This window comes from Thamnophis elegans, chromosome 8 (genome assembly GCF_009769535.1).
Source record: "Thamnophis elegans isolate rThaEle1 chromosome 8, rThaEle1.pri, whole genome shotgun sequence".
Classification (NCBI taxonomy): Eukaryota; Metazoa; Chordata; class Lepidosauria; order Squamata; family Colubridae; genus Thamnophis; species Thamnophis elegans.
In genome coordinates, this window is record NC_045548.1 from 14972183 (window position 1) to 14998991 (window position 26809).

General features: G+C 34.6%; 1 protein-coding gene across 2 annotated transcripts in view; it reads right to left on the bottom strand.

Moving 5' to 3' along the window:
• The window catches only part of ATP9B (ATPase phospholipid transporting 9B (putative)), a 147832-nt gene that overhangs the window by 108611 nt on the left and 12412 nt on the right, over positions 1-26809 (bottom strand). For both annotated transcript variants that reach the window (XM_032222525.1, XM_032222524.1), the window contains exons 3-7: positions 16719-16869; positions 13834-13947; positions 11790-11898; positions 6936-6994; positions 2310-2361 (exon numbers count right to left, since the gene is read on the bottom strand). In XM_032222525.1, the coding sequence (XP_032078416.1) occupies positions 2310-2361; positions 6936-6994; positions 11790-11898; positions 13834-13947; positions 16719-16869 (485 nt within the window). The remainder of the gene's footprint in view (positions 1-2309; positions 2362-6935; positions 6995-11789; positions 11899-13833; positions 13948-16718; positions 16870-26809) is intronic.

Here is a 26809-nt window from a genome sequence, read left to right on the forward strand (position 1 = left end):
GTTCTTTGATCATAGACATGTTAATAAGCTTTTATTGATATATTTACAATTTGTATTAATCTTAGTCTATTAGGATTCATGTAGAAAACAGGTGAAACAGAGAAAAGCAATAGCATTCGGTGGCTCGAGATAGATGTCAAAACATGGTTAGCCTAAGTTAAATCAAATGTTAAAACCAGAATAGGAACTGAGATATGGGAACAGATTAAAATAGTTTGGACAGATTGTTGGCAGTCACTCATGCCCTGAAGATAAAAGTTTATTTGGCCGTATGTGCAAAACTTCACTCTAGTCATTTGTCATTCTCTATAGCAATACATTTCTCAACATTTTTTTCTCCTCTCAAGACAGGTAGGTTTTAGAATGTATGGTTTCTAAACATAATAGGAATGTTCAGAACATGTGCCACAACTGTTACAGCCTTATTATTCTGCAGCAGTCCGCTTGGAAAGAGATAGAAAGTGACATTTCAGCTGAATGGCTGAACAGCAAAGTGATACCACATTTCTGTGTAATTTCAGAAGTTCAAAATGTCAAATCTGTTCTGCAAAAAGGTGCCAAACAATAATTTGCAATTAATTATAAGGTGTAACAGTAAAACAATTAAGTAGAATTGTTAAATCAGCAGGACATGTCTTCATTTTTATAACATTTTCCCTAAATAGATTTAGAAAAATCTTATATCTATAACAAAGTGGATTCTGTACTTTCAGAATTAATGCTTAATTTGAGAAACCATAATAAAGGAAGTTGTATTCATAATGAACTATAATTATAACTGGGAAAATTTTTCTTCAATCCTGCTTTTAATATTTTACACATTACACATAAACATAAAACAAAAATCAAGTTACTTTCTTTAACATGTTTAAACTATATTTAAATAACAATGGGAAGAGTTTACATGAAGCTCTTAATGTCAGCAAAATATTATTCATCAGTCACAATTACAACATGCATAAAATAATTAAAGTTATGATTAATTTTTGAAATACAATTAGTTTTAATCATATAAATATATTTTAAAAAGTAGCCCCATTAAATTGGCTTATATTTGTTACTAATAGCAAATCATTCTTTCAAAATTCTTATCAAGAATGATACTATCTACCTATTATTATGCAACAGTAAATATCTCATTCTATATTCTACATTTTTCTATATTTCTGAACATATATGGTCTGTATAAAAACATAATTTAATATTTTTATATAGGTAGTCCTTAACTTATGATCAGTCACTTAGCAACCATTTAAAGTTACAGCAGACACCACAAAAGGTACTTACAAATTGGTTTCAAAGCTCTGATAGCCAATCCCCACCCCCCACCCCACAGCAACATGACTGCCTTTCAGGTGCTTAGCAACCAGCCTGCATTTGTGGCCATTTACAGCACCCTGTAGTCATATGACTGCAATTTACTCCATTTTTGCTGAATACTGGCGTTTACTTCTGGTTTTGGGCAAAAATGCCCCATAGTAAACAATAGGTTTCTTAACAACCGGGCTGTATGTTTAAAGTCTGTGGATTCACTTAATGATCATGGTGATTCACTTAACAACCACAAAAAAGTAAAATTGAATCAGCCAGGTGATGGTTTGTTTTATACAAACCGTCACAACGTATAACTGTAAGTCAAGGACTATCTGTATGTATTCTAATGTTAATTTATCAGCAGCTCATTTCTATGCAACTGTACTTAAAAGTAGATGGTACTATGTATGATGTGGCTTATTTTATTCCGAAATATCATTTGGACTGCAGAAGAAATCTAGACTTTGGAACAGAGTACATTGAAGAGCCCACATGACTTGCAGAGTGCCAGATGTTGATGATCAAGGCTTTGAAAAAATCTGGAATTTCCCCCTAACCTACGGATACATCAGTCTTAACTCCTAGAAACCTCCATCCACATAGTCCATATCGAGGCTTCTGGTATGGATTATTTCCTCATACACTTGGAGGACATAGAGGTAGGAGAAGCTGTTCTATATATACAAATATTTTGAGATCTTACAATCAAGTTGTGATCAAAACAAATTTTGAAGAAGTTCATGGTTCCAGACTACCAAAGCAAAGGACGGAACATCTTTTAATTTCTTTCAGTTGACAGAATGAAGTGATTTTGTTATCATGGCAAGGGAGATACTTCTGCTGCCAAAAAAAATGGAACAAGAAATAATCTTTGTCTATCTCGCAGCTAGTTGTTCATAACCAGTCAACATCAACCAGGATTAGCTAAAGAAATCATTATTTAGAAACTTGAAGCCAATGTCTCAAGCACCTGAGACTATAAAATAACAACATACCTGTTTTTTCTGAAGTTCTTAGAAATACCATATCAGATGGAATTCGTTGATTCTGTTGGGGTAAAAAAAATCCAAAATTGTTTCAATGTATTATATAATTCCCAAAAAATATCTCACAGAAGCGTGGAAGCAATTAAGATTTTATTCAGATTAATGGTATTTGATATTTATTCAATTTGTAAGCCGCCCTATTCCCCAAAGGGACTCAGGGCGGCTGAACAAAAACCAGGGGAAGGGGAAAAACAAATACAGAAAGTAAGACAAACAGGACAGTGATACAACAGTTTAAAAAAGCACAGCAAGCACAGCAAATTCGAGTAGGGGGGGGACTCAACCCCAGGCTTGCTGGGACAGCCACGCCTTAACGGCTGTCCGGAAGGCCTGAAGGGTGGTGAGGGTCCGAATCTCCACGGGGAGCTCGTTCCAAAGGGCTGGAGCAGCCACAGAGAAGGCCCTCCTCCGGGTGGTCGACAGCCGGCATTGGCCGGCAGATGGAATTTGGAGGAGGCCTAATCTGTGGGATCTAATGGGTCTATGGGAGGTAATTTGCAGGAGGCGGTCTCTCAAGTACCCAGGTCCAATACCATGTAGGGCTTTATAAGTAATAACTAGCATCTTGAAGCGTATCCGGAGACCAATAGGCAACCAGTGCAGCTCGCAGAGGATAGATGTGACGTGGGTGTACCGTGGCGCACCCACAATCACTTGCATGGCTGCATTCTCCAATGCAGCTGAAGTCTCCAAACACTCTTCAAGGGCTGCCCCATGTAGAGTGCATTGCAGCAGTCCAGTCTTGAGGTCACAAGGGCATGAGTGACTGTTGTAAGATCCTCCCGGTTCAGGTAGGGATGCAATTGGTGCACCAGGCGAACCTGGGCAAATGCCCACCTGGTCACAGCCGACAAATGGTGATCCAAGGTCAGCTGTGGGTCCAGGAGGACTTCCAAATTGCGAACCCTGTCTGAGGGGCGTATAATTTCACCCCCCAGCCTGAGAGATGGAATACCTTGCCAATTTGTGGGAGGAAAAAACACAAGCCACTCAGTCTTGTCAGGATTGGGAGCCAGCTTGTTAACCCCCATCCAGACCCTCATATCCTCCAGGCACTGACACATCACGTCAACTGCTTCACTGAGCTGGCACGGGGCGGACAGATACAATTGAGTATTGTCCGCATACTGGTGGTATTTTATCCCGTGCCATCGGATGATCTCTCCCAGCGGCTTCATGTAAATGTTGAACAGGAGGGGGGACAGGACTGACCCCTGCTGCACCCCATAGTTAAGGGGCCTAAGGGTCGACCTCTGTCCTCCAACCAACACTGACTGCGACCTGCCCGAGAGGTAGGAGGAGAACCACCGAAAAACGGTGCCTCCCATCCCCACCTCTCGCAACCGCCGCAGAAGGATACCATGGCCTCCATAAGGGTATGCACAGCCATTTTGGTGAAGGGGCAGGGCTTCAGGAGGCAAAAAAATTTGCTGTATTCGATGTATAAGACGCACCCAGATTTTCAGCCACTTTTTAGAGGAAAAAAGGTGTGTCTTATACTCCGAAAAATACTGTATGTTTATTGTAAACAAACAGTGTAGATTGAGATTGGAAATCATGGAGTAGTAATCTGGTACTAAAATGATATGTAGTTCCTCCAAGAGGCATTCTAGTGACTTGAAGGTAATGGTAGATACTAATACATTAGGTTATTTTTTTTGAATAGTTTTAAAATTTAGGTGATAAAATTGAAGCAGTTAAGATAACTATTTAAATTTTGCTTAACTAAATTTGATTTAGTCCCTTTATAGTTGTGACTACTCAGGCAGCAGGATAAAGAAATGATGTGAATGATAATGATTTTGGATTCTCTATTTCAGTTATCTAAGGTTGCCAGGCTACTTTAAATACTCGATGCAATTGTCTAAAGAATTAACTGAAACATCAGAAAAGTGAGTTCAGAATCTTATTTTTTTCTGCTAAAAAAAATAAACGAAATGATAAATTTTTATTACATATTCTCAAACTGTACATACCCTTCCCACATTTAACAGGAAGCCTTTTATATATCAAGGTGGAAAAAAGGACAGCAAAAATATAAATCTTAGTGAAGAATAGCAGCTATATTGTATATTCAATACTTGGGAACCCACTATCTGCAAAAACTGAGAGGAAAGGCAAAAGGCAACTTCAGAAGTCAATAAATCATTCCTTAAATGACAAACATAAAATCAGATGCTCTGTCTTTATATAGATTAACTATACATCTTTACAGCTTCTCTTTTAATGTTGACATAAACCTTTTAGTCACAACTCCGGTTCATTCTTTAAAACTGTTGCCTGTTAACAAGATGAAGCTTTGACAAAAATGCACTTCCCACACATCAAACATGATTAATGTTACAATCCTCATTAAAGTCTCCAGATACCAATCAAAACAAACCCTCATGTCTATTACATATTTCAAATATTTGTTTTTCTACCAAAATATCAATGATTATAAGTCTCCTTCACGCTTATATTTGTTAAAGTAAAAAATAACTCGCATGGAGTCCTAGAAGCGTATGAATCTATAGCATTTCTGAAACTAAGCCAGTATGGACCAGGTTATCCCCTTGGATGGGACATCACACTGTACAGGGAGTTCTTGCTAATTGATCACTCATTAATGACTATTCCAGTAAGAAAGAGAGTCATAATCTCATGTTTTCCCATTTAATGATTGCTTTGTTAGTGGTGGAGTTGCCAGTACCAATTAGGTTTATTAAGCGGGGGGGGGGCGCTATCTGTATACAAATTTAGAAATTTTACAGGTGGGAATGAAAGGAACATGGACAAAAAAGACCCTTCACATTTTTAGGAGAAAACAAAGTGCAACAAAGCTGGTTGCACTTTAAGCACAACTACTGTAGTGTAAAAATCAATGCTGACATATTGAAAGGTCATTTGGATTGAAACATATAGGTATTTTCTTTAACAGCTTCTTCATTTTTTGCTGACATGCAGTTGTTAAGAACAATTATTCTGGAATCAGAAACTCTTTATGTGTGTTCCCTACTTAATGTGGAAAGCCAGCACCGTTTAGGTCTTGTGTTGGGAGGAAATGACAAAGCAACACTGAGTTAATATACAATACAATAGCAGAGTTGGAAGGGACTTTGGAGGTCTTCTAGTCCAACCCCCTGCCCAGGCAGGAAACGCTATACCACTTCAGACAAATGGCTATCCAACATCTTCTTAAAGACTTCCAGTGTTGGGGCATTCACAACCTCTGGAGGCAAGCTGTTCCACTGATTAATTGTTCTGTCAGGAAATTTCTCCGCAGTTCTAAGTTGTTTCTCTCCTTGATTAGTTTCTACCCATTGCTTCTTGTTCTACCCTCAGGTGCCTTGAAAAATAGTTTGACTCCCTCTTCTTTTTGGCAACCCCTGAGATATTGGAACACTGCTATCATGTCTCGCCTAGTCCTTCTTTTCATTAAACTAGACATACCCAGTTCCTGCAACCGTTCTTCATATGTTTTAGTCTCCAGTCCCCTAATCATCTTTGTTGCTTTTCTCTGCACTCTTTCTAGAGTCTCCACATCTTTTCTACATCGTGGTGACCAAAACTGAATGCAGTATTCCAAGTGTGGCCTTACCAAGGCATTATAAAGTGGTTATTAACACTTCACGTGATCTTGATTCTATCCCTCTGTTTATGCAGCCTAGAACTGTGTTGGTTTTTTTGGCAGCTGCTGCACACTGCTGGCTCATATTTAAATGGTTGCCCACTAGGACTCCAAGATCCCTCTCACAGTTACTACTATTGAGCAAGGTACCACCTATACCGTACCTGTGCATTTTGTTTTTTCTTGCCTAAATGTAGAACCTTACTCTTTTCACCACTGAATTTTATTTTATTAGATAGTGCCCAATGTTCAAGTTTGTCAAGATCCTTCTGTGTCTTAAGCCTGTATCTTAAGTATCTTAAGCCTAATATGACACAAACGATAACCCTTCTGTATGTGCACTGACACAAAGACATATGAAAGGGACAGAGTTTGCTTTGTGGTGATTATTTTGCAGAAAGCAACAGATTCTGTTTTGCCACCCAAAAGGTAATTTTACTTACCCAGGCAAGCTGGGACTATTCTTGCCAATTGCAAAAATCAACTCTGTCTTTGTGCAAGATACACCTAGAAATCAAATGACAAGGGTCCAATACTAACTGCTGGGCTTAGTTTTAAGATGTCTCATTTACAGACAATTAAAGAGAACCATAGACGGGTAATATATGCATTCTGGAAACATTTTCCATTCAATTTCAATTCAATAGTTTAGTTTAACCTAGCTCTATACCCATAAATGAATTAAGCTGTACATTTCTTTGAATTTTGTTTTAAAATCTATTCTAATCAACATATGCAGCTACCGTATTTGATATCATTTTTCTCTGAGGAGAAAAAAGAGAATGATACCATGCAGGGCAAATTCACTGTAAGTCTGCAAAATACATGACTGCCATAAAAATACTGTCAATTTTGCATTTTAATCTTGATTACAGGGCAGTTTGAAATAACAATGGACAGGTAATGTCCAGGACAAAAGAACATAAAAATACATTTAAAATGTTGATTAACCAAAAAAAGGTAACCTTTTCCACTATGATGAGGTCTCCAACTTGAATGTCTGAGCTTTTAACTTGCACTTTACCTTTAAAGAAAGAAGAAATTAATCAATATAAACAATGATCTCAACAACACAGAACTTCTACCATTACGTTATTTCTATCTTTCATTCTATCCTTCAGAATTCATTTTGAATTATTAAGCTAACATAGAAAAAAGAGCTTAAAAGTTTAATGACTCATTTTAAAAATTAAATTTAAGTACTACAATTTAACAAGAAAAAAGAATAGGATATTCAAAAGCATCAAATAACCTGCTACTCTTCTAAATACATTTTTGATGTTATCAATATCCAATATTGACACTGAAGAAGAATATTTTTCTTTCTTACTTTTAAACTATATCCAAATGTTATGTTGTCATTCTTTTGAAATAAATTACATGTAATTTCATCAGCTGAGAAAAAAAATTATTTGGCAAATTAAAAAATAAAAGAAGTTTAGAAAGTCTACAACGTATGCCACAATTGGTAGTAAGGAAAGGAACATCTGTAGCTAAGTTGTCATTAAGTGAATCATTTGAGATGATTTTATAACCTTGTTTGCTGTGGTTGTTAAGCAAACCACTGCAGTCGTTTAATGAACCACAATAGTCAATAGGCAAATCATGTGATCATTAAATGAATCCAGTAGTGAGAGGAAAAGTCATGTCACTTTTTTCAGCCACTTATAATTTTGAACAAGTGTTAAACACATGGCCATAAATTGAAGATTTCCTATATTTGTGTCTCAGGCAGCTCAGTGTAATACATGTCTTCTTAGATGATCTTCTTAATTGATTTTATTAAGTAAAGGTAAAGGTTCCCCTCGCATATATGTGCTAGTTGTTGCCAACTTTAGGAGACGGTGCCGAAGAGCCAGAGCTGTCCGAAGACGTCTCCGTGGTCATGTGGCCGGCATGACTAAACACCAAAAGTGCATTGAACGCTATTACCTTCCCACCAAAGATGGTTCCTATTTTTCTATTTGCATTTTTTATGCGCTTTCAAACTGCTAGGTTGGCAGAAGCTGGGACAAGTAACGGGAGCTCACTCCATTATGTGGCGCTAGGGATTTGAACTGCTGAACTGTTGACCTTTCTGATCGGCAAGCTCAGTGTCTTAGCAACTGAGCCACCACGTTCCTAAAAATCAAGTAGCTCTTTTTAAATGATCCGGGAATGTGAGTTGGATATTTTAAAAATAAATGTAAATAATACTTTAGGTTATCTCAATTATAAATTATAGCTAGAATAAATGCACTTCAATATTCTGATATTTTTCAGAAAATAATATTAAAACTGCTGTATTATATTTCCCGTAGAAGCACAAGAATTTATTGTTCAATGTTGCCAGAATTTAACAGCTGCAACGTATTTCCTTCCTATTTCTCTTTCATACATTGAAATCTGAAGCTATCCTTTATATTATATCAGATTTCAAGCAAATGCTGTTTTGAAATCCTAAAATTCTGTTTTTAGCTTGATTGCCTAAATTTAATATTGAAAAATAATTCCTACCTAAGTATATCAAAGCTGCTATCCCATCTCTAACATCCTCTTGTTCATCTTAAGTATTGCTCCAAGAAGACAAATGAATTTAATGTTGATGATCGGCCTATATTTCTATGTCACAAATAAATATTGGGAAGATGTCACATCCACTTTTGGAACTATAATTCAAAATAGCAATATAACAATTTGCTATTCTTCCTCAGAAAGCGCTTGCATTCTACAAGACTACAAGAACAAGCTTTTGCAATGTGAAATACTGCCTACAAAAAAATATCTACATCAAGGTATTATATAAAATGTAAAGATATTATTCACACAATGTATATATCTGGCAAGAACATACAATTCCATATTACTGTTATTCATGTTCCTTGTCTGGAGTGAGGTTTGTAGAATGTGCCTTAGCAATTAGCAATTATATATGGGAAAACCTTAAGGTATCAACAAGCTTTTTATCTATATAGAGAAAGTAATCATTGGATACCATTTCAGAAAACAAAATATACATTATAACTTTGAAAGGATAATTTGGAAAACTATCAAATGCTATTCACTGCATAAATTATTTTTGTAAACTATTTTTCCTCCAAAACACATCTCACAAACTAAAAACACTCTTCACCATCTGTGTAATTGCCAATAAAAAAGTCCAAAGCTGTCAGAAGTAGCTGCATATTCAAGCTTTATGGTCCACCAAGGCACAAGCCTTTGCCTAAAGCCTTATGTGCAACTAGAACACAATTAAGTGCTTATCATAATTCATTACACATGAACGGCTCAAAAAGAAGAATGAGTGTAAATAAAATCAACTTATAGGAATACAGCAGAATATTTCTACAATGAAAATAATCACACATGCACACACTACAAAGAATCATTATAACTTGGCCTTGCTCATTACCTTTAGGTCTCTTAAATTTAATGTAGCATAAATACTTCAAATAAATTAATCAAAACAAAGACATGATCTGTAAAATTCCCATTGTTGAAATTTTGGGATTTGTATCCTGCCTTTCCATGAAAACGCATCCGTTTTTGGCAAAAACAGGCTATATGGAGCACTGCACAGTGCTTCTGGAGGGCTGGAAGGTGAAAATGCAACGCATGGAAGGCTTGGGAGGCCCAAAAAGGGCTCATTTTGGCTAAAATAGGCCATGCGGAGCACTGCAGAGTGCTTCTGGGGGTCAGGGAGGGCAAAAACATGACGCGTGGAGGCCAGAAACTTTTTTTTTTGTTTTCTTCCTGTAAATTTAGGTGCATCTTATAGTCCAGTGTGTCTTATAGTTTGAAAAAAGATGGTAATATAAACACTCATGCAAACATGTAACAAAAATATGTCACAACTTCTATATTAATATAAGCTTCTGAAATCTGGATCAAGCAACTGAAGCAATAAGAAATGTGTGTGATAGAAATATAAGACAGAACCAAGAGGAAGTCATGTGTATTGATGAGCTAGTCAAGATGAAATAGTTACTTACTCTCAATCAAGAATTGATTGAAGAACTTCAAGAATTATAGTAATAAATTTTGCAGTTTACACTTTTTAATAAAACCATGAAGTTGGAAACAGGTATATAAAAAGTTACAATGTTGCTCAAGGTTTCCAAGCAAATCCAAAATTGTTGCCATAGCTATTCAATATTAGATAAGTCGGAGCAATGACAAATCTATTTGTGAAAGGATCCCTGTATATAATTTCATGAAGCTGATGCTTTTTCATACAAATCAAAATATTTTGTAAAATTGGCAGGAATTCTGAAGAATTCACCTAATTTTGGGGTCCAGTTTGATTGTTTTTGGGGAGGAACTTTTTAAAACCACTGTTCTAACGTGTAATCTAATTTATTTATTTTTTATTAAGCAATGAAAAGATAATTTTCCATCCTCATCAACATTTTTTTAGAAAAGCATCAGCGAGGCAATATGAATAAGAGCTAAAGTCTCTATATAAGCAATAGTGAACATTTTTGTGATGTCAGTTAACAGCTAATTGCTCACACGTTTAGAATGATAACCTGTTGCAATGAAATGTTACATATAGCAAATAACTCTCCATGTTGTTTAAAAATATCACCCCCTTGATTTGCCTTCTTCCTAGGAAATTTTATCAAAAGATTCAGTTTTGTATTTCATCCTTAGGTCATCTCTGTTTTATTACCCAACCCAAAATTTTAAGAAATTGTCTTATTTATCTGTTCAGACCAATCCCGTTCAGATGTATTTTTTACAAATAAATTGGGATAGTTGTTAAATAATTATGCTCTGTGTATTCATTTTTGCATTAATCAATCAACCTTTAATTAAGTCAAAAACCAGCAAGAGGACAGTGGACTACAAATAAAAATTAAAAATGTAAAAAATATAAAAATAAAGTTACATTAAAAAATTATAAAATATAAAACAAAAATGTAAAATATAAAACAAAAATGTAAAAAAAAATGTAAAAGTCTAAAAGGAAAAATAAAGGCAATAAATGGACATTAAAAACACAATAAACTTATCTATCATAAAACTTTCTATAATGATGGTCTAATTGCTCATTAAAACTGATTTGTGACCCAGGTCATCTTTTGACATATTTTAAGTGCTGCTGCACACAACCTAAATAACACTATATGTTGTAGTAGCAGGGAGGTATAAAATTGCCATATGCGCTCTGCAATCATAGTGAAATGATGTTAGTATTAAGTGTCACTGTAATATGGGAGCATTTCTTAAAATAATTTCACAAGCTCTGCTTTTTTAGCAGCAACACGCATTCATGTACCACCTGGCAATATTCTTCAAAACCCCTACCGCATAAAAAAACGATTCTTACTAATAAATGGGTTTTCATAACTCTAAACCTCTAGAAGAGTTATGGAAGCTGCACCTAAGATGGAACAGATTTGAAGCTGTGTGATACAAATAAGCTATTTCATCAACAGAATGACAATATTTGATTCAATAATGATGAACTCAATTTCTTAATACTCAACTAAAGTGACATTGCTCAGTATGCAATATTTATTTTAGTTATATAAGAAATATAATCTGTTGATTTCCCTTCACGGTATCAACCATGCCTGAACAAGCTGTGATCTATCTTACTGAAGAGAGTCCATTGGCAAATATGATCAATTTATATCAGTTTGCTAAGCACTTCTTTTTGATTTCTGCCTGAGGCTGATTATCCTTAGTGCTAACAATCATTAGATAGATGACAGTACATTGCTTAAAGGCTGTATGTGATATCAAAAATCATGCAAACTTGGTTTAACTGTAAATAATAGAAGCTACAAGGTAGGAATGTTGCCTAGGATTTATATTAAAAAATGATTGCTAACCTCGTACTGTAAGTTTGCCATATAATTGAGAATTCATCTCCTTGTCTCGTTTATAACGACGAAATTCATCAACTGCTTCCCGCAGAATGGTGACAGCCAAAACAAATCCCTATTTAAAATAGAAGAAACATTTTCTTAAATGGAAAATATTGCCACTAAAATAGAGTAAATTTGAAAACCATGGGAGTATATTTATTTCAATAGATGTTTTAAAGGTTATTTTAAAGCATGTATCAAAATCTGAGTTTAACCAATAAATCTAATCGTATCTATACAAAAGTACAAAGATATTATTTGACAGAATGTCTTTCCTTCAAAATAATTTACATCTATAACAATGGGATGACTCAAATATAATAGCAAGTCTTAATTTCCTGTTCTCTGATTAAGGCAGGTAAAGACATTGAACAAATGAGTTCTGCCATCTCTCCTATTTCCATGCTTAAAATAAACTAGCAAGTATTATTCGTGTTGTCCCACAATTTGATCCTGATTAAACAATCTTAAGAAAAAACACCATAAAATAATTGGATTCATATTAAATAACAAAATACTACCTGCCTAAAATGAAGAAAGAAGACAAGATATGTGCCTAAGGCTAAAATAAATAATGCCAAACAATGGTTTTGATATAATGTCTGAACCATCTCCTGATCTCCACAATGAATAAGTGAAACATATGATTAAAAACTGACTAGTGTGTTTCCTTATAAAGTAAAACAAATATGGACATGACTATTTCTTTTAAAATATTTTTTTGCTTCTAACTTTAAGATAGATAACCTATTGTTTGAAGTCACTAACAGACGTAATCTCTTATTCTGAGAAATCAATGGCATTTCCAAACAAACATGTAACCTTTGTTTCTTCAGCCTGAAAAGATTCTTGCCATAGCTAGGAATAAGCAACTGGTGTAGAAATATATTAAATAATTAACCTGCATACCCAACTTTTCTGGTTAGCGATAGCATTAACAATACTCAGGTTATATTTTGGGGTCTCATGAATCAAATAATTTTAATTCTCATCCCAATGTTTTTAATTTCAATTCACATGAAATTAATTTCAATCCACAGTCTCCTGAATCTAACAATTTGAGCTGAAATACATATATTAATAAGATTAATAATGAAACATATTTTAATAATATATTAAAAGCTTTGTGGAAGCTTTGTAATGTAAATTTTTCTTCACAGCTTCCCTAATCTTTGTTATTTTTATCAAATGAATTTATATTTACACTGAAAACTTCAAAACAAAATTGGCTTCTTAATATGGTACTTTTAAGAATAGTCAATGAAGAACTATCTGAATGCACTAACTATCTGCTAGCCCCAACATCTTACCCACAGCCCTCTTGAGTGGTAATAAAAATCCCACTATTTGAATGTATATATCCATGTGATTCTAGAAGGGTTGAAATTGCCTATTCCTCAGCTTACTTAGTCAACTTTGGTTAAGCTCAAAAGGGTATTTCCCCCAAATACTTAATTTAATTAAAGAATTAAATTTATTCTTTTCGGCATACAAAGTACACTTTACCTAAAAGACACTTTTAAAAACTGTCTTAATCCATATTAATTATGCTTAAAGGATTAAGAGGCAAAAGCTACCCCATCCCTCATTCCCTCACAGATTCATGTGCTCCATTCCCCCAGCTCATTCAAATACCCCAATCTATATAAAGGTTATTGCCATGGTTACAGTGAGTTGAATGTTAATTACAGTGTTAGCTTTAAGAGGAATGCTAGTGATTACATTCATCTAAATACAGTCAAAGCAACAACCCAGGCAAACTAGTGTCCTTCAGATATTTTGGCCAACCCATTTATCCCCTTCCCATAAGGTCAAAATATTTGGAGGCCACATTAGGACAATAGAAATCCAAAAGAGAAAAAGAAGAAAAATTTAAAGCTGATGAAGGATACTTCTGATCTCTCAATCATTAACAGTGAGGGCTTAATCTTCTGACCCTCTGACATGTGCAATCTAGCCTGCTCATTATCTAAAGAAACAAAATAGTTTTTACAGCTTTTGTATTTACCAGAGGAGCCCAATAGGTGTAGAGGTAGCCTATTTTCAATGCCGGTACAAACTGTGAGCAGGAGACTACCAGAAAATAAAGGTTCAAGAAAAACTTGAATTGTTCATATAAAACCTAGAGTGAAAGAAACAGGAAAACCATAAAATGGCAATAATCGTAACTTACTATGGTGGTGCTTCATTTAGGACTTGAATACTTTCTTCTAGCCTAAAGGAGATCGACAGGAGTAAATTCTACCTAGAGTTTACCTCCTATCTAGGAGAATTAATATTTATCAATTATATACCATTTTTAACATTAAAAAACCAGACATAGATTGCTTTAGTGATTCTTACAAACTTACAAAGTTGATAGTATCTGCCTTATAAATAGGGCTCAGAAAATAGTGGTTTTCTAACAGAAAAATCTTTTAAGCATACAGCTTGCATCTAGTTATTATTCAAGAAACCAATGTAATAAAAATCATATCCCACTTTTCTCTAATGTTGTATATCTATTAGAACCAAAATAATGGATACAGGAAAGAAAAGTACATCTTTTTTCCATACAGAATACAATTGTAAGAGAAAATAGTATGTGACACAAAATAATTCCTCTGAATTTATTGTACTATAAAATTAGCATTATATAACTTGTCACTCTGTTCGGCCATTATCCCTAACTACCTTTAGAAAAAATGTTAATACTGTAATTGATTTTAAATACATTTCCATTTTTATTATGAAAATAAAGACTGTTACCCAAAAGACTGTAGGTGGGTGGAACACACTGCAATCAATGTAAGCTTCAGACAAACCAACATATTATGGAAATTTCAATACAAGGAAAGTCAAATTGATTTAGTAGTTATAACTAAACTACAAGCAGAAGCTAAAAACTATGCTGGAGTAATACTGTGTTTATATTTACAATGAAACATAATTATTTTCTTCTAGAATGTTTAAATTCTCATATAAATTAATCTCAGCAGGGTAACAATATTTTCTTCCTCACCACTAATTAATTTAAAATCTCAGTTAGCATCAATTAATAGCTCAGTAATTGGTATTCATACTAAAGCCAGAATAGGATTCCAACTGTGCAATTACAAAATGCTTTCGAACTGCTCCATTTCTTAAGGAAAAGTTTTAAGAAAAAAAATATTCGAAGGCTAATAATGCATCTGGGTATGCCAACAGGTGTTCACAAATCAAGGCAGATCTTTAAAGGCATCAGGATTCTGCCTAAACCACTGAAATACACATTGTGCATTTAACTATAGTAATCAATGACTAAATATATATTTAATGACCTTTAAGTATAAATACACAAAATGCAGGTTTCATGCAAAGATGAAAATATTTGTCTGCATGAAAACAGTTGACATTAATACTCAAAAGAAAACACATTCTTAACTCTTTTTTCTCTTTCTAATAAGGATGGGGGGAGGAGTACTAGAAATATTCATGCACGTGACAGTTAGTTGAATAGCACTGGTAAGTAGGGGTAGTGGAGAGAAAACCAATGCATAACAATTAGAAAATCTGCATTCTTATTGAAATTAAGATTTGAAAGTCGCAGCATTCTTGTCAACAAAAAAACAAAGCAATTTATTACTGCAGTAAAAGGCACAGTATATAATAGCCTGTTTATTTTATACTCATTGAAACACCTCTCCCTTAAGAGTTACTTTTCAGTCAAATATTAAATTAGAAAGTACAAGACTAACTATCGAAAGAATCAATGCTAAAGTCATAATAGAATTTAGTGAAATTAGTCAAAGAACAAAAAACGCCAAACTGTGCCCTTTTGTGATTTGCACAAATTGTATTACAACAAATTATTATTGTCAGTACTGAAAAGAATTCTGCATCTTGAAAACCATAATAAGCAAAAACAAAATCTGAAGGGACAGGAATGTTATTTTAAACTGGATTTACTTAATAAGGGGTTTTGTTATACGCCTATAGTACACATAATAGGCAGTACAATATATGCTTTTCATATATAAAAGGAATTACTATATTTATGGGTTTTCTTGTAATCTGTACCACTAGCCATACTGGAAAATGAGCTTTGTAACCATTTATTCTGCATTTAAAAGAGGGTTACTTTAATCATGGACACAAAGGGGGGAAAAAGTTCTTTCTCTCATAACCAACAACTGAAATCTTACTCTGACATACAATTTTACAATTGTAAAAAGGGTTAATTAACTCTTAAGAAACTCTTAAATAAGAGCATGTGAATGGTTTTTACCACCATTTTAGAAAACAAATTTGGTCAATTTGAGTTCTGAATATTGGTTGTATCTTCACTAATATATAAAATGGAGCATATACATTTTACTTATACAGATTTAAATACATACTTAAAATTAGATTAAAATCTATTTTTTGCTTCTTCCTAACAGCTTAAGCCACGCATCTGAAATGTTCATATAGTCTTTAGCTGAAAATGTTATTGAGGAATTTTCTATTTATACATACTGGTGGTACAAAATATTAATTACCAAATATATAGGCAAGACCTAGCTAAAAATGATCACATAACTTAGAACACCAATACTACTTATTGTTGGAGTGTAACTGTTTTTAGTGCTATGCTGCACACCAAATAAAGATATAATCAGTCACTGATTTGAAAAGAGATTGTTAAATTTGCTATAATCACCAACAATATTTCATTTGTTACATAAGTTATTTCTTTTGAAAACAGATTTACAGTTTTGGAAAACTAAATACCGAAATCAGCCCCTAATTCCATTTTGCTCTAAATTAACTCTTTTGTACAAGAAAAAAAATCCTCAATGTGAAACTATTATAAGAAAGATTATACAACTAGATGTCCATAGATATCATGTAATAATAGTGTAAAATACATTTTTCATATTTAGGTTGTCTTACCCCAGGTATAAATGTAAAGACATTGTATTTTTGGTTTTTTATAGCATTTCTTGGATACTTTTCTTCACATTTTTCAGGACATCCAAGCCAAACTGTGCGTGCCTTAAGTTCTTTTTTCCTCCGGCAAATGTTTATAAGCCAATCACAGCAACTGCAGAAAGAGGGGAGAGGAAGAAAGAGACATAGCCATTGTCTTTAATTTTCAACAAGAAGAAATCTTACAACATCTTAAACATTACTTGGAGTTTTCTTGTGTGGACTAAAATCATTTAATTGCATACAGTGGAGAACTCACTCTGCTAAAATTAAGTAAATGTTCTTTAAAATGTTATTCTAAGTTTTTTCTTGGAAGAAGAGCAAGCTAGTTTGATATTGGAAAAGTGTTGGACTAACAGCAGAGACACACAAATTCAAGCCCATCCTTAGGTAGTGAAATTTATTCAGTGACTTTAGCTAATCATTTTCTGTCATCTGCTCAAGGAAAGGAGGGATAGAAATCAAACTAGCTAATCAAATAAACCAAAACATAACTATGAAAGCAAGTTTTATGCACAGAGTTAGAGAAGGTTTTTGTCACTATAAGCTATTTCCCAGTCTTGATCAAGTCAGTCAAAACCCAATACCACAGTTAAAAAGATACTAACCTTGGCTCACAAGAGATTCATTGAGACAGATACAATGGATTTCTGATATTTCTACTTTCCTTCCATCTTATAACTACTTCAAAAAGTTTACAATTTTCTAGGTCAGTGTTTCAGAGCATGAAACAATGCTAACAGAAGTGAAAAGTTCCTGTATATGCAATGCCATTTATAACCTGGCTGTTAATTATAACCCGGAATAATTTCGAGGGGGGATTCTCAGTCATCCTAGAGTCTTCCCGCCTGGATGCCCAAAGCCTTCTAGCCCACTCGGGGCGAGTCAGCTGCGGTGCAGCTGGTGGTTGGGCAGGATAGTTTCGGGCAGCTCCTGGGCAGCGGGTGTCCGGGTGTGAAGAGCCAGCGGGGGTGGCAGTGGCATCTTCGCTGCAGAGCAGAGGCGCAGCAGCGCCAGCAGCCTCCATCGGGCAACAAGGCGAGCTGCGTACACAAGGCTGCTCGGCCAGTCTGCCCCGCGACTCCTGTTAGTCAGTGCTCGGCAATACCTGCCATGTAGCCTCCAGCCCCGCAGGCCGTCCTCCCGGCGCACAGCCACTATCATCCTGCAATTCCTTGGCGGCGGTGGCGGCAGCGGCGGCCGCGAGACCTCCTCCTCCTCAGCCACTGCCATCTTGGCTCCCCCTCCCTCCGAGCCCCCTCCCTCCGGCTTCCCTCAGGCCCCGCCCTGCTCTTTCCTCGCCCTCGCACAGCGGGTCCTGGCTGCACTGCCGATGCCCTTTCGTCCACTCAAACCGGGACTTTTTTAAAACATTGCGGGACGCGGGAAAAATTGTGAGGAAGTGTAACTATCATGCCAAAAGCGGGACGTCTGGTCACCTTAGTTATAATACTAGGACAAAGTAATACTGTACTGAGTAGTAATAATCTTGGCTGAAATATAACAGCAAATCTAACGTTTCAAAAATTATCTGTAGGGAATAGTCTTGCTCACTTGAGAGCTTTAAGAAGTCAATTCCTTAATGAAAGCCTGAAAAAAGACACAGCTGCTTCAAAGAGGCAATGGAATTTGCATATTAATATAGTTCAGAATAATTTTTAAAGCATAATAACCTTCCAAATGGTTTCTATTGCATTTGCCTCGTACTTCCTGGAACATACAGGCTTATAGAATCTGAATGACAAGTTTCTTTTTCTCATATGAATTAATTTTTGATTTTATAAATTTATTTCACAATTAAATTTACAAATTATAAATTGTGTAAATTTCATTATAAAATTAAATTCAAGGCTAAAACTAGACAGAATTAAGACAAATGATGATGAATGATTTCATTAGATTTCTGCATGAGCAAATAACCCAATATAATTTGCATTCAGTTTGGTTTGAACTTGGGGCTTGATAACAGATATTTTCAAAATCAAAATTTAACAGCTAATAATATATTTTATAGTGATTTTAAGCTAAACATTATTAAAGTAAACAAGACAATGAAAACAAATCAATTGATTGCTTTATAATTAAATAATTACAAAAGATAATTACTAGAGTGTAATCAAATAATAAAGTGTTTTGCTTTTCTACTAAACCTACTTATTACTTATGAGAGAGTATTAAAATCTACTTGTATACAGTATCTGCAAATATTAAAATCTACTTGTATACAGCATCTGCAAATAAATATGAACTCAGATAGGTGAACAATATTCTTTCACAACTAACTCAAGCTTTAGAAATATGAGTTAGATATAGAAATATTCGTTGCTAAAGCTGGAAAAGAAAAAAAATGTCTCTCTGAACTTTCTGAAGATCAGATAAGCAGGAGAGGACAATGACTTCCTTTATGAAAGAAATTATTTAGTTAACATTGCAGTTCTGAATATACATTTTTCATTCTGAGCATATTATCACTGAATGTTACTAGAAATGAAATAGGTGAAAATGAAAAAAAAAAAGAAGTGTGATACTTTTTTGTTATAAAGAGCTTATAAAATTTCAAAAGTTATCATATTATTGGAAAACCTAAAATTTAAGCAAGTAAAAGCAGTAGGATCTACAGTGTAATGATCCAGGTTGTCTTGAGTTTTATAGGGAGCTTAAATATTTCTAAACTCTGTTCTCACTCTCAATATTTGTTCAGTATTCATAGCTTCTTTGAACACTGCAATAAAAAGGCTAGACTTTAATTAGGAATAAAAAAAAACCATAACATAGTATGTTATGTATCTGATGCTTATTAAAATAGTCTTAAACATTATTCTATGTATCATATAAATAATATATTTAATGATTTCCCCTATCATTATAGGATTTTAACATGGCAGTGAGTTGGATAAAATTAATTCGTAACTATGTAATATCTACTAGCATTATGAGAATAGCCTGGGACATCAGGCTAGAAATTGGGAGACTATAAATTCTGGTCTTACCTTAGGTATCAAATCAGATGGGTGACTTTGGGCTAGTAACTGATCTCTCTCTGTCTTAGGACGGAAGCAGTGGCAAACCACTTCCTGAAAAAAACCTTCTCAGGAAGATTGCAGAAACTAGTCCATGCAGTTGCCAGGAATCAAAAAGCTGAATTAAAGCGGCACACATATATACTTCCACTATAGTTCTTTTAATATCTTGTGCACTTCAGATTACAAACCACAAAATTTTGAATGAAGAGCTTTTCATAAATGGTGGATGATCATGCAACCTTTCCCCTTTACCTTTTTCTCCCTCCTATCTATCCTTACAAACTTAGGCAGCAAGTAACACAATCAACTTAACAATACATTACAAATTCTTGAACAAAGTTTGGCACAGCTCAGCGGTTGTGATGTTTCTAAGAAAAGCTGATTGGCACTTAAAGATAAGCACACTTTAAGCCTTCAGATGCACTGAGGTCTCAGTGATGGAAATAATTATAGATTTTGACAATTCAATGTTGAAGTATTAATTACAAGCAAATGGGTTTCAATACTCTGAAAACCTGCATCATTAGCTCATCTCCATGCAGAAACAAAATAAATCCTTTCATTTTGCATGGAAATGTTGTTGTGTTCTTTTTAACATGATGTTTCTTTGATTGTTTTGGGGCTTAAAGCGTGGTCAGAGCTGCCGCCTTTCTAGAAATATTGGGGTGTGTGTGTGGAATGTTGGCTTTGTTTCAGTAAGGTGGAATGATTGGTTGTGTGGTTGTATCATGATTGGTAGATTGGTGCTGGCTATGTGTCCGTTGTTGTTTCGTGTTGTAACGGCCTGGGTGGTGGGTGGGGCTCGTTTGTTGACTAGAGCTGGTTTTCAGATGTCTGGTAGGCGGGAGGTATCATCACGTTTATTCATGTTGTGGGGCTGTTTCTCTATTTTGATAGCTTCCATAATTATTGTCTTGTTGAAGTGTTCAATTTTGGAGATTAACCTGATTCTTTCAAAATTAATTTCATGTCCTGTAGCTTTAAGGTGCTGGAAAAGGAAGTTTTTTGTTTTTTTCTTACTGCGCTCTTGTGTTCTGCGATGCGTGCATTTATTCTCCTGTTCATTTATCCTATGTATGTTGCAGGGCAGATTTTGTATGGTATTTTGTAGACTCCTTGGTTTTCTAGCTGGACTTCATCTTTGGGGTTTCTTAAGATGTTGGCTATTTTTTGGCCAGTGTTGAAGGCTGTCTTGATATTGATATTGTATGGAAAATTTTGCTTATTTTATCTGTGGTGCCTTTGATGTAAGGGAGGAGGGTGATGCCGTTGTTTTGTTCTGTGCCTCGGTTTTTGGGAGGAGTCTCCCTTGGATTAGGTTGGTAATTGTTTTTCTTTGGAATCCGATGGAGATTAATACATTTGTAAGAGTGCGTAATTCAGCTTTCAGGTGGTCTTTGTCGGCTAGGCGTTTGGTTCTGGAGATGAGGGTTTTGGCTACAGAGTTGATCTGTGCAGGGTGATGATGGGATTGTGCGTTTAAGTAGCAGTTGGTGTGTGTTTTTTTCCCCGGTAGATGGTGTATCCTAGGGAGCCATTGGGTTTTTTATAGATTAGGATGTCCAGAAAGGGACGTTGGTTGTTTGCTTCTATTTCCATAGTGAATTGTATTTTGGGGTGTACGCTGTTGAGATGTGTGAGGAAGTTGTCCAGTTTTTCTTTCCCGTGCGGCCAAATCACGAAAGTGTCATAAACATATCTAAGCCAGAGTTTGGGTTTGTGTTCAGATTTATCTAAGGCGTTAATTTCAAAATGTTCCATGTATATGTTTGTGATGATGGATGAGAGGGGTGATCCCATGGGTGCTCCTTCTATCTGTTTGTATCTTTGTCCATTATGGATGAAGTATGTGTTGGTTAGGCAGTGGTTGGTCAGGTCCAGGATGTGTTTAGGGGGGTTGTGTTTGTTCTGGATAGCTGTCAAGGCTTCTTTTATAGGTACTTGGGTGAAGAGGGATATGACATCGAACCTCACGAGTAGGTCACTGGGTTGTAGGTTTTGTTTCTTATAATGGACAAAGATACAAACAGATAGAAGGAGCACCCATGGGATCACCCCTCACCTGTCATCGCAAACTTATACATGGAACATTTTGAAACTAACGCCAGCTAATTCTACAGGGGAAAAAAGTCATTGGAGTCAACTTAGTGCAGAAAACTATGGATAACATCCAATGATATCTGTCTTATGAAGAAACACAACAGATTTCCCACTCCCTCCAAAACTCCATCACTTCCAATCCACAATTCAGAAAGTGGTTCAAAATGTGAGAGCAGCTGCATAAAGATACAAGAGTTCCCTAGTTCAATCTATTTAATCTGTTTATATAATAGTTCAATATATTTAAATTTATTAGTTTATCTATTTATGTGCAGTATGCTCAAAGACCAGGACCATTATATGAAACACATAAACGTAGCATAAAATACAAAAAAAATGTTAACAGCTTATGCAGCAATATCTCCTGGGTGTTTTGGCTAAGGGCAAGTATAGCATCTTTTCTTAGCAGTTTAATACTTGCACAATCTGTATGTATTATCTGAAAGCCAAAATGCAGCCTAAGCAGTGTGCACAAACCAGAACTTCATTATTTGTATTTTATTTTACTAAAACAAACTGTACAACATAATATCTCAATGAACATTGTAGAGAGCTCTTTTGTTTTTATTTACTATTAGGCCAGTTCCTTGTTGCCTCATGTATACAGGCATATACAGGGTATACCTAAAGTCAGGCCCAATAGCAATTTTTATTATATAAATTACACTAACTGTTCAATTTGGTTTGCCTTTTCTTCTTCTTATTTGTTTAATGCACAATATTTGTACATTCCTAAGTATAGTAACATGAAAAATATGAATTAGTAAAACATACCATGGTTGGTCTATGCAGCCTAACTTTTGGTATGCTCTGTATATTCTAGTATGGTCTACGATCCATAATGGAAGGTTCCTCTGGGAAACCAAATAGGCTTGCTAAAATCTGTGTATTACTTTTTAGAGTGATAAATACAAGAAAGAAAAATACGTTCCCCAGTTTGGGTTTTGAAAATTGCATTTTTTTAAAAATCAGAAGTTATTAAATAAATCTGATACTAAAACCGTCATGTTTCTACACAACAAATACGTTGCATTTAAACAGAAGCGTAGAGGCGATGTTAAGAGTACAAACTAATCCAAGTATTTGGTATTCCCTTCATTTCAAATGGAAATGCCATTCAGTAGCATCATTTTAATAGGGATAAAGTGTTTTTATAAGAAATGGAATGTAAATCTCTTGAGAAAAAAAAATCAATCCAGCCCAAAGAACTCTAGAGTATTGATCTACATGCATTATAATTTCTCTAGCTAAAAGAGAATGCTCAAATTAAAATGAAGAGAAATAATTACAGCTAAACACTCATTATTTTCACAGGATTTAACAGTTATAAACATAAGTTGCAAATAATGCATTTTTCTGAAAATTAAATGCTTTACAGATCACTGAAACCAACATGGTTATATGACAAATTTTGAGTAAGGTGAGATTTGATATAAAAAGAATTATAAGTAATATACTTAGCAAAACAATTGCTCAATTAAATACTCATTCCAGAGAATACTTTTATGCATGTTTTATTATGGTACAGTTGATGGAAAATATATGCACTAAATACTGCACACAATAAACACTGCACAATTCACAAATAAACCAAACTTCTCTTCTGTGACCAGTTAAAATAGAAAGATCTTCTTTCTTTTTATAAATTATCCAATCTCAAGAAAAAGAATTCATTTAAATCAGATAGGGAGAAGACTCTTTAAAAATGCTAATTTTCTGAAGTAAAACATTAAAATAAAATATATAAAAAGACACTTTTAAAGCCCAATAGACAAAAATGATTTAGCCAATGCTAAGCATCCACATGTTCATTTTTTTAAATTAAAATTAGTTGTATGGATTAAAACAATTCAACCGAGCCCAGCAATCACATGGATAGTAAATTGTGAAACATATAGAGGTAGTCCTTATTTCGCATCCATTTGTTCAGAAACTGAAGTTACAACACCACTGAACATGGGGTACCTATGATGGGTTTCCACAGTTGTATTTGTCACAGGGTCTCTGTGATCACGTGATTATAATTCAGACATTTGGAGATCATCTTACAATTATAACATTGCAGTATCCTATGGTCACATGCTCACCATTTGCGACCCTCCAGCTTCCAACAAGCAAAGTCAATAGGGAAGCCAGCAGAAGGTTGCGAATGATGATCAAGTGACCATAGGATGCTGCAATGCAATAATTGTGAGTTGATCACCCAGTGCCTGAATTACAATCATGGAACACATATCCATTGTAGGTTGGCATGATGATACGACATGTGCCTCATGACTGCATGTTGGTAAGTGAGGACTACCTGTAAATCAAAGTGGAAGTGCCAATTTTATGTGTACTAGATTGCTGCCATGGATATAATACTTTACCCAACAATTGCAAATCAGATCTTATAAGATACCTAGAAAGACTATCTTAGGATTCTCCTAAATATTGCAAGGAGAAAAAGCTCGAACAAATAATGCTTTTTTTCTCATGTCAATTGTTAAACTGCAAGTACTGATCTTAAGAAGAAAAACTAGGTGACTGACATATATATCAGTTTAGCAAAGGGAATACAACATTCAATGTTTTTATCAATCTGCAGAAGCTGGCTTCACTGCAGTCCATTTATCAATGACATATAGTTTGTTAAATAATAATAACAGTGTTATATTAACATTGGAATCCCATTTTCTATAAGAAACAAAACAGTTATGCATGGTACTTGACATTTAAGAGAAAAAGAATATAAGGAAACAAAAGAATAATTTTATAGGAGAAGATGGCTAGAATTAATAGCAATTTGTTCCTAACTTTTATTTTAGGTTTACTGTCTAACATGTTCAAGTTTAGGTGTTGAAAAACTGTGGGCTTTACTGAAACATCCAAGAACCTTTGCAACTACCATGATGGTGCTGATTGTAGAAAATTATGTTTCACCAACATCTGAAGGATCACAATTATCTTAAACATTTTCTAATTATTACATTATTTTAGAAAATAGTCATGGAAACAAAATATGTCAACAGCTTTTTTCATTTAATAGTTCTTTGTGTTATAAGATTCCTGAGGAAAAGGAAAGAGGAAAGTAGTGTACAGGACTAAAATTTTGCATGTAGAAATCAAATCACTTGGATCACTTCTAGTGTGTGATCCAAAAACAAATACCCAGATCTTTAGCAAACTATTACTACAGCTCTTTACTGCAAAAGGTGCTTTAATATAAACTTAAAATAAGAGTGCTCCTGACAATGTAAGACTAATTTACTCAAGAGACTCTGCTGAAGTCAAGCATAAGCATTCAACACAAGAGCTTTATAAATGACAGGAAAGTACCAGGAGATAATTTAAACTTGTATTCATTCTAGAGTCATCAGTTACATGTACTTTTTAACCTTTAAAGCTGAAATGTTAACTTATCATCAGTTAATGAATTTACGTTTCCCCTTTCTCCAACATCAATCAATTCAAGATATTACCCACTGTTAGTGAATTAGTGTTAAGACTCTGGGGAATATCAGTAAAAGGGTACTGCCATCTTTCTTTTCAGGTCATAAAAATAAGTTAGGAATAAAACCTGCAAATAAGAATTTTGCCTATTGTAATTTAAACAAATGAAAATAGGTAGAGCTAATATATATTTAAAAAAGAAAAGTTAAAAATAAACAGTGGAAATTAGTTACATTACTATAAAGGGTATATTTTAAAAATTACAGAGTACTATTACCAAAACAATGTAACTTTTTCTTCTCAAACTTCAGTCAGTCTGAAGCCTACTTTTATCTTTTGTTAACAGTCTCAAAATTAGATATCTAAACTTATGCTCTTGTTCTTCAATAAGACATCTAAACAATACCTTACTTAAGTAAAATATAAATTATTTGAAGGGTAACATGAAATCTATTTTTAATATAGGAACAACTACTTTTTTAAAATCTGGGACTTTAAATCTGCTCCATTGATGTGATTTGATGTTTTATAATTTATATAAGATGTTAAAGCAGGACGTAAAGTAAGAATTGGACATTAAGTGTGAAACCTACTGGGTCAGGCTGGACAGCCTCTTAGAGCCCCTTTACTTCTATATTAAAGCCACATAGGCAGAGCTGCAGCTTGCAAAAGAACAGGAAGCAAGTGCCTAACCACAAGATGTCCCTATGTCAAAAGCCTATGTCAAAAGTCCAAGGTTCAATTAAAGTTCGTTAATGACACGTATTCCATAAACAAAAGGAGAAGACCCCATATCCTTTTAAGGCTTCCTCCTCAAGGTAACCACTAAGAAATGTGTTAAGTATTTCCGTGTTGCAATGCTTTTGAGAATGTATAAGAACGTGTGCTTCGATAATGAAGGTTGTTCAGAACTTGCAATGCTAAGCCATGGGCTAGCTTTCTGAGCCTGGCTGCCAAATAAACTTTTCCTGTATCCTGAGAAGTCTAAAGCCTGTCATTTTCTGCAACATATTCACCATTCTGGCACAGTTACTGGTCTACAGCCACTCCTTGCTAAGCAGTTTAACAACATACTGTGAATGTGAAACTGAAGATTGGGGAACATTTGACAAACATCTGATAATGAAATATCTAATGAAAGGAGCAGCACCAGACAACTACGGGCCAACTTAAGAAACTAAGGGAGTCACCTAACTTTTAGAAGATAATATCCTTATTGCAATAAGGCATCATGATTGGAATTTACCTCCCAAGACCTTGTTCCATCAAAATGTAATGATTTTCCCCGAAGCTATTGAATGCCAATTCTTGTCTTGAATTTAATGGAAATTCTTTCTAACCACTTTAGTTTATCTGACTTCTATGGATTTCATAGAAATTTTAATATATATGAATCTTTACACTAACAAACACTTCTTTAACCAATTTTCTAAAATAATTTGTATTTCTTTCAATCTGATGCAGAAATGAGATCTTACATTTAAATAAACCAACAGAATT